General features: G+C 40.9%; 1 protein-coding gene across 1 annotated transcript in view; it reads right to left on the reverse strand.

The window, feature by feature from the left end:
* LOC123983449 (dynein axonemal heavy chain 9-like) overlaps positions 1 to 9438 on the reverse strand; it is a 137072-nt gene that overhangs the window by 83176 nt on the left and 44458 nt on the right. Inside the window, 3 exon segments of the mRNA XM_046069706.1 lie at positions 2358 to 2645; positions 4387 to 4525; positions 5422 to 5579. Coding sequence (XP_045925662.1) covers positions 2358 to 2645; positions 4387 to 4525; positions 5422 to 5579 — 585 coding nt within the window.

Genomic DNA, 9438 nt, shown 5'->3' on the forward strand with positions numbered 1-9438 from the left:
TGCGTCGGCCCGCCGCACCTCTCTCCCTGCCTGAAGCGCCTGCTTCATAGTTTAAGCTAATGATGAGTGTGTACAGGTGTGCTTTATACTCCTCCGGTTATTCCGTCACACCATACCGTTCTAGCAACAAGCCAATAGGATTGGAGTGATTTCATTCACGTTCAGACCTGCTTCGCCTATAGGCGTTCCCATAGTGTCGTAACCGACGCAGTGTCTCGTTCCCCTTCTCGGGGAACCAGGGTTACATACGTAACCCGAGACGTTCCTGATAATGGCCTTAGGGCCAATTTAGAAAGGATGAGATAGGTGCTGGCTTGATAACTATTTTGAACTTTGACTGCAGTGTGCACAGAAGCTTGCGAAGTTGATGTTGATGTGAAAATTTGAAGATAAAAATGTTGATGTAAACTTAACTTGTGAATTTGTTAGTTGAAACAAAGGCAAGTTGAGTTAACTTGCACGTTCAAGGCAGCAGGTGAACTTGCATTTCCAAGTTAAATTAACTTGAAATGTCTTATATAGTTAATTATCTTTACTTAAAAATGTGAGTTGTAGAATTGTATGTTGTTTGACAAGAGAAAGGAAGTTTCCTTGAATGGGACAATGTAATATAGAGAGTTGTTTTAACTCACAGTATCAAGTTCAAACAATAAATGATTATTAATTATACAAACTGTATGACGTAACATCATGAGTTCAAACAAAGCTTTTCTTTTCTTCTATTCTCACATTTGAACCACCTTGATAATTATTTTGAACAAACAAAGATGACAATATAATATATATATATGTAAATACTTCATAGTGAGTTTAGCTAAGTTTGAAAAACATATTGGATTTGGTTTATTCATACTATGACTCATTATTTATTCCATATTTATCACTTTGGGTCACCATATATTTTTAAGGCTCGAGAAAATAACCCTGATGATGTCATCGTCGTCATTAATTTGAGATTACAAATTTGTAACAGAAAGCCTGTGTTACAAACTGGAGTTTGAAAGACGAGATATCAAAGGACATCTCAGCTTCTACTGCTTCAAGTTTTCTTTTTCTCACCCCATGCTTCTGTAATATATTTATTTTTTATGCAATTGTATTTACCAAGGTTTATATGTTTTGGGTTTAAATACAATAGTGTTGTAAAATCTTCTTCTATGAACAGAATTATCTTGAACCAAAACAAAAATATACAAACAGTGTACAAAAATAATGCTTCTTTGAACAGAAATTTTGGGGTGAGCAGTATTTCATGTTGGGGCACACCCCTCAAAAGTCAAATAACTGTATTATAAATTTACAAACTGTGTAACCTTTTCTTTCAAATCAGAAATGTGAGGTAGCACCCCAGAATAACAGAGAGAAGAATAGCGAGAGAGATTTCCTCCCCACTTCCACTCAAACATACAGATGGCGAGCTCAATCAATGCCATCGACTGGGCTCCTGGCGGCTCCTACACCCCATCCATTCAGCTAGAGCGCAGGCGGCTTTACACTCTCAGAGGCCCCGGCTGATTACTGCTTTGATGTGGGAAGGACTAATGCTAACACAGGCTAACGCTAAAGGTATGCAGCCTCTCGCAGCTCGCCTGCACTCCCCCCTCTTTGTCTGAAATCAAAAGGTTGGTCGCACAAACAAAGACAGTGAAAGTTCATGCTCTGGGGGTGGATGGTTGTTATTGACCGCTCCGCCATTCTCTCTCTCTCTCTCTCTCGCTTGCTGTGTTTTCCCTCCTCTTTGTTTATTTCTGTGGCTGTCTCTCACAATGTCAGGGTTAAGTGGCATGGTGCAGCGCCAGCCTCCATTGATGGAGTGTTATTTTGTGGTTCCCGTGTTTATTTGACCTGAGGCAGATTGCACTTATTTCCCCTGGTCCTGCGTTCATCTGTCTCTGACATACAACGCCTTCTATTGTGCATGTGTGAGTGTGTGTGTGTGTGAGTGTGTGTCTGTATAATGACTAGAATTAGGTCAGCAGCTTGGGCACCTGAACTCTCATCGCAGCCAACCGATGGCTTTCTGCAATATTTGCCCGATTCATCCAGATCCTGCAGACTTGTTTGACACTAATGTGTATTTCCCAGTGGAACATTATAACGGAAGGTAAATCGCTTTTGGGAAGAACTGAGATAAATTTAAATGAAAGTGCTACAACTGTGATATCTGTCTAAATTGGTAAAGATGAAACCCCCTTTGGGGGACTCGTGTTTCTCAGACAACTTGTGATTGTGTTTGCCTTCATCTGTGGCTTAGCAACACTTGTGACACATTTTTTGAGTTGTAATCAAAACAGAGTCCAATAAACTGTCGCAGACAAACATGTCAGGAGCATACCGAGGAATCAGGTTTACCATACCTTGAGTACAAAATTGTCCTCGGCCTGTAACTTCAAGTCCAGAATGGACTCCTTTACGTGCTTCTCAAAATCCAGGTCTCTCTTCCTGGGGACTTCCAGAGCAGGAAACAGGTCTACTATCAGCCCCATGAACACAGGCATGTCATCTGTCACAATCTTGGGGATGTTAAAGTCTCTCAGAGCTCGCATCAGCACCTGGTCCTCTGCTCGGCTGGGGTCTCCTCTCTTCAGAGAGCCGGCCACCACCAGGACTGACTTGATGGCTCGGAGGCCCCAGTCATAGTGGTCCTTTGGTAAAGGCCAGATAGATGTCAGTAAGCAGGGGAGAATACACAGGCTTCTACTTTCAAAGCAATAAGCGGGCAGTAAGATATTAAAGGCTTGGCTAATTTGAAAATGACATGCATCTCCTCAACATTGTGAGAGTTTATCTGTAATATTTAATTCACCCTCAGATCCATCAGCTTCCAGAAAAACTAATATTTCCCTCCAGGTGCTGAGAGAAATCTGAGGAGAAACTCCCGCTCCCTCATCTTAAAATACAAGGAAATGTTTCCACGATGCCGTCTTAGTATCTTATTTTAAGTGTAAAGTATCAACAAGTACAGGCAGCATCTTAGTTTTCATAAAAGGTCTCCCATCTAGATACTAGCCAAGCTGAAACCTGCTTAACTTTTATCCACCATCTTATTTTATGTCTTCAAAGCTATTACATCCATGTCTGGACCTTATCTGGTAGGATTTTTACAGAAAGCTCAAGATACTTCATATTCATAATGTAATTTACAACATCTACATAATTATCCTAAAGTAAGTTATTTCTCTGTTATGAATACTGCAATCGGCCTAGACATCAAAGTTGCATACTTGCCTGCACATGGAACATGACAATGCTATTGGGTCAGTTGACATAATATATATATATATATATATATATATATATATATATTTAGCTGGTAAATAAATAGCTAATCAGCAGTGAGTTTATGATAAGTTTCTACTACGATTTCAGTTGTATAGGGACTCTCAGTGTGTCTGTCCTGTCCAGTGGCTCTCCAGTTAACAAAGATCAGATGTGTCTGTCACAGGTGCTCGTGCAGTAGTTGAAGCTGAACGTTGTAGGCAGGATATTCATAACACAACCAGCTCAAACTGGAGAACACACACTGCCACAGCGTTACCAACCACCATCCCGCTGCCATGAAACTAGAGGCAACAATGATTTTGACAGCATAAAATATGTTTCACTGTACTCTTCTTAGTATGCTCTGGTGTCTACTCGCTGCGTAGTTGTTCTGCACAGGGCCAGGCAGCAGAACCTATAACCTGCAATATTAAATCCACAATTATGAACTACTTGTTTAACTCCAGAAAGTACATCTCTGAATTTGCACTTTCTATTGATTTGCGGTTTGTGAATAACGCTTACAGAAGCAGTCTGTTCTTTATCATTTGACTTAATTGCTACTAAGTTGCTAATGTTGGGAAACTTGCTATGAAACTCTGCCAAACAACTCTGAAGTGTAATTAAGGTGATATTTAAAAAATGTCTGAAGAACTGGAGCTTCATAAAACAGCCATAAAAAGGAAGAAGTGTGCTATGACACTTAAATGGACCTGCGGTCATGGGAAATTCATCCAGAACTGAGGGCTCATTAAAACGCTTACCTAAGTCGAGGAGCTCCACTGTAACTACTAGTCAGCACTGCGGGAGATTTTATTGCTTTTTTAAATAATTAAGATAATGGCATGACATGTAAAACAGGACCAGAATAAAAAAGGATTAAAGAAACATTTTGATGGAATAACATCCAAACTCCCTGCAGCTTCTTATTCATATGCATGTAACACTTCACTCAGACAGTTAAGTTAGAAAGTCAGCTTCTGTGTGGTGCCTCTGAGTCATTCCTTTATCAAAAGCCTCAGATATAAAAAGAACATTGTGTCAGTTGTTCAGCTTTGAAGTGGAAATGGATCTGGCTTTTTCTAACCATATCAGATGTGTAACATCGAAGAAAGCAGATAGCACCTGTTTGGACAACAACTCTTTACAAAGCGTGTAGAGGGTGATAAATTTCCTAGCGAGAACCCGAGCATTAATAAAGCCCTCGGCCACCAGCATGATTTCACAGATCAGCTCGAAGTCTGGCACCACCATGGCACATGGTCTGTGGAAAAATGAGGGAAAAAGTATTAAAAGGAGCTCAGTTGTAGTTTATAATCACAATCCGGGTAAATTATTGTTTTGTCATCTACAGTACATGCAGTTCATTCAACTTATGTGGCCATATTACCGAATTTGAGGAAGAGTGCACTCTACAGCAGAGCAACATAAGCTTTAATACAACTCGCAATCCATCACGATTAAATACATCACAACGCCCCAAAATGTTTTCAGCTACCTTTATTTAAGGTAGGTCTACCTTTTCAGAGCAGCTATTCACCTAGCATGCTCTCTTTCTCTCTCTCTCTACACACATGCCTTGGACCCTGCAACCTCGTGGAACTTGTATTAGGTGCAATGTGAATTGTGGCAATAGCTTCTCCTTGATCTACTGTGGTTTGGATTTTGCCTCATTTGTGTGCTACTTTGGAAAAAAACACCTGCCAAATGACTAACACACAACATATAGAATTCATCAGACTTTATGAGAGAAATATATTGTAGATAACCATAAATTACAGTGGCTTATTTTCAAAAACAGGAATGTTTTGAGAATAAAATGAAGTTCAGTTAAAGGGAGTTTGGTTTGGTTCACTGAAATTACAAAAAACACACAGATCATTTAGGTTTGTCCAGGTTTTGAGGTTTCTGCCTCCCCCTCTATCCAATGGAGGTGGATGGAATTTTGTTTGTGGTGCTCACAGAATTGAAAATTACATTTAAAACATTGAAAGTTCCTAATATAACAATCCGCAGTTTTCCGTGGAACTAATACACTGAAAAAGTCGTCCCTTTAAAAGTTATTTTTGTAATTTGGTATGCGACCTTTTAAGAGATTTAAGCATTTTTGGAATACTGTGGTTGGGAAAATGAATTTAAAAAATATGGAATTTGACCTACCTGAAGAGAGCCTTGAGGTTCTCAGGAAGCTCAGTCCTGCCAGCGTAGCCTGGATTCATTGTGATGAAGATGCCAACAGAGGGGCAAAGATTCACCTCCTCTCCCATAAAGTTAAATCTCTTCTTCTTATCTCGAATGGCATCCTGGATGCTTTTGACCTGCACATACAGTGGACAAAAACACAGTACAGAGTAGAAAGAATTGTCACTGTTAGTACTGGGTCCCCAACTTGAATACTTTTTGCTACTAACCAAAAAATACAGTAACCTGAGAGTCTACAGTCATACTAGCCGTTCTGAAGGTCTGGACTTATAGGCTTAGTGGTTCTTTAACATGCTGGTGATTAGCAGGTATAATGTTCACCATGTCTACCATCTTGGCATATTTTCTAATTTTCACTAAACAAAAAGTACAGCTGAGGCTGATGGGAATGTCATTAATTTTGCAGATATTAATTTAAAAAACAAAGTATTGGGGAAGGATTTACTTAAAAATGGCGCTAGAAGAAAAGAGATTAACATTGTTGGATTGTTTTTGTTTGTTTGTTTGTTTTTTAAATTAGAGTAAGAATATATGCTGCAGAACCAGAGAGAACATCTTCTTCCTTGTTAGAATCTGACAACTACATTGCGTTGTGCTAGCGGCATCCTTGCTGCAGGCCTCCAGCCTGCAGCAAGGATGAATCCGCACCAACAGACTCTTTTCATTTTCATGTACATGTACATGAACATGTAGTGTTCAGCTCCTTCCGGAGCCACAAAAGGCTTTATACAACACCTGGAAACAGCCTTTGACGTGTAAAATCAGTGCAGTTCTCCTTTAAGGGATCACCACAGTTGTTATAATTTATCCTGTGTAAACACATTTTGGGCAAATCTACCAGTTAGATGTAGAGATATTTCACAGGATAATGGAAAAGGATTTACCCTGACCATGGATGTCTGCACATAGTTTAATGGCCATCCATCCAATAGTTGTTCAAATATTTCAGTCTGAACTAAAGACATGGACTGACTGCCTTACCATGGCTAAAAATGGTCTTGGAGAAACTAAAGTACTGTATTGAAAAGTTTTAGAACATACCCAGTCCTAATCACTGTCAATTTGCACTCATCAAAGGTTCCTTCGTTAATATCACTAAGCAAAAACCAGAGGCAATTTGTAACATCCTGTCAAATTTTTATGCAGTTTGAATCTTTTTTTTTTTAGGGGACGCAATTTCATCAATAATATGAGCATGCCATCAGCCAGGGTTTACTGGCTGGGTGAACTGCCAAGGCTCCGCTTGTCTACATTATGACTGAATGAGATATCAGAAATGAACTTTTTGTGTGCGTAAAACTCAGCCTGTAAGAGGCTTTATGAATTTAACATGCGTGTGGTAAAAGAGTGCAGTGAGTCGACAGCTGGAAAGAGGAGGAACATCTCTTCATGGATGAGTACTTGGCTACAGATCACTCAGTCATACTAATACAACCGGGAGAGGAGGGGGAAAGAAATGCAAAAACAAACAGTGCAGCTGCAGCACACACAAAAAAAGAACAAAAGTTTTCATGAGAACATCAGTGTGGCTTGTTTTTTATGTGAAATGACAGCGGCCCACCACTGCAAGCCTACAGGGATGCGAAGGGAAGTAAAACACATTTTTAAAAAGTTAGAGAAAAGACTCCGTTCTGAAAGGTGTAATCCAGTGGGGTCTGGCTCCACACTTTGCTGTCTCTTTGAATGTACAGACTGGAGCTAGCAGCTTCAATTTATTCACAGTCCAGGCCTGTGTTGGCTGTAACAGAGGCCGGACTTCACCAATTTATCTCCATGTTGTTATGTCTGGCGGCCTTCTGTTTGTCTCTGCTTTCCTTAATGTGGAACTGGTTGCGCCACCTGTGTTAGTTAGCCGAGTATGTCACTCTGCGATGCTAGCTGCTCCCACTTTAGGAGGATGGATTAGGTGTGTGTGCTATGGTGAGAGATGGCTCTGCATTGGCTCCACTGAAGCAGGCTGAGAGCTGGAGCAAGCTGCCAGCTGTCACAGCAGGAGTTTGACGCTCCTCTGTTCTCAAGGTCTACTTCTCCACGTGTAAGCCACCGTGATTTATTATTCATTACGCCACGCAACACCTATTCATTCTTCAGGCACTTTAATATTCTCTAAGTACTGTAGACCTCCACAGCTTACGGAAGAAGGCTGCTTGACTTTCATTGTTGCTTAAGAGAAAAGGAATGAAGGGCAGAGGAGTGTCTAGCAATGAATAACGATCCTTTGAGGCGCTCCATTATCAATATGATTATGATCAGTGTCCTTATCAACTGTATACATTTTGCAGTGACAGTGTTGCACATGCAGGTGGCAACAACATGAAGTATTTGAATACACCAGAGGGAAGAAACCACAGATGGAGTATCTGTTTGATCCGGGATAACAGAAAAAGTAGCAGAAATGCTAACATCAGGTGAAACACACAGAATATGGCTGATATCTCATTCTTCAGAAGAGTCCTGTAATCGAACGTCCAGCTACTGTAGGTCGCCCGGAGTATACACCACCCAGTGGGTAGACACTAGGAAGTTTTCTCTTTTTAACCTTATGTGTCACTACACATTTAGTGGAGACACTGTCGGACTGATCCATTCAGCTCCAAGATGTGAAATAAACCAAACCGCAGTACGAGTATGAGTTCTAAAACCTAAACAATAAGCTCATTTATTGAACAAATGTAAATGTACTCGAGTTAGACACAGGCAGTCCCTTTGCCCGATGTTATTAGGCATCCTAAAATAATTAACGTTTAAAGTTTAACCCCTTGACGCCGATTGTCGTGAATTCGCATCACAACTATTCCTTTCAGACTGCAAGCCAAGATAGTGCATGAATTCCCCCAATGCCTGTTGGTGCATATTCCATACGTACCTAGGAACCTTTTGCAAGCCCTGGTTTCTTGTTTATGCCTGTTGTCGCTAATTTGCATCATACCTACACATACCTGAATTTATATCTTTTCTACGTTCTAAAGACAAATCAAACAACAAATGGGGGCTCGTCCGGGATGGAACAACCATAAGGTGAGAGAAAGATGTGCATCTGATGGCCTTGGCTGTAGTGGTTGTCTCTTTTGTTAGAATATCTGTAAGTTGTGGCTACATGTTGTGCTTTTGACTGGGGTAACTCAGTAGCTTGGGAGTTTTGCTGTTGAGCACTCTAACTAGGTAGCCACCGGGCAGGTTTAAAGAACTTGCCACTTTGTTTTTTTGCCTTTCTTATTTTTGGTGGCAATCCCGAGTGGGGGCACGCTTCAGTGGATCGCAGATGGCTACATCTGTGGCCTTCGGTGATGCACTGAGTTCAGCGTTTAAAGTCGCCTCGAGCTCGGCAAGCCACTGAAGACTAGCTAGATTAGTTTAGCCATCTTGGTAGGTAGGTTGGGGTGTCTCTATGCAGCTTGTTGTCCCTAGCACTATGCACAACAGCTTTAGCTTTTTGTTTGAGATGACTGCTTTGTTTGGTCACTTTTCTTCCAGCTGTGAAATACTCTTGTTTGCAATAACTTGTGGATTGTGACCCATTGTTTAGTGGTAACTGTACTCCACATTTGGTAGGTCACTCGTCGGTTGCTTCTTGGGTGTAAGTTGGCAACATTTGTGTGTAGTTTACTACAATGTGACCATTTTGTGTTGTGGTTGTTGCAGTCCACCTTCTGGTGTGGTCACTTGTGTTATTGCGGTTGTGTATTTAGTTACAGAACATTAATTTTATTTTTTTGTGCGTTTGGGATGTGCCAACACCACAGACCTTTGGATTTAAAGTGGTGGGGGTATACTCCCAGTTCGTCAGGTTCGGTTGTGTTGCTGGTTTCCTAAATCCTCAAGTAACCAGTGTAGGTGGTTGATGACCACATGGTGCCCATATTGTGTTGCGACAGTCCACTTTTGTTGGGTCGTGGTGTATTGCTGTTTGTGTATGGCAGCTACCTTGTAGTTGGTCTACTTGTGTTGACCCTTTTGGTGTGTGGCTGTTGTGCT

This window comes from Micropterus dolomieu, linkage group LG14, assembly GCF_021292245.1.
Source record: "Micropterus dolomieu isolate WLL.071019.BEF.003 ecotype Adirondacks linkage group LG14, ASM2129224v1, whole genome shotgun sequence".
Classification (NCBI taxonomy): Eukaryota; Metazoa; Chordata; class Actinopteri; order Centrarchiformes; family Centrarchidae; genus Micropterus; species Micropterus dolomieu.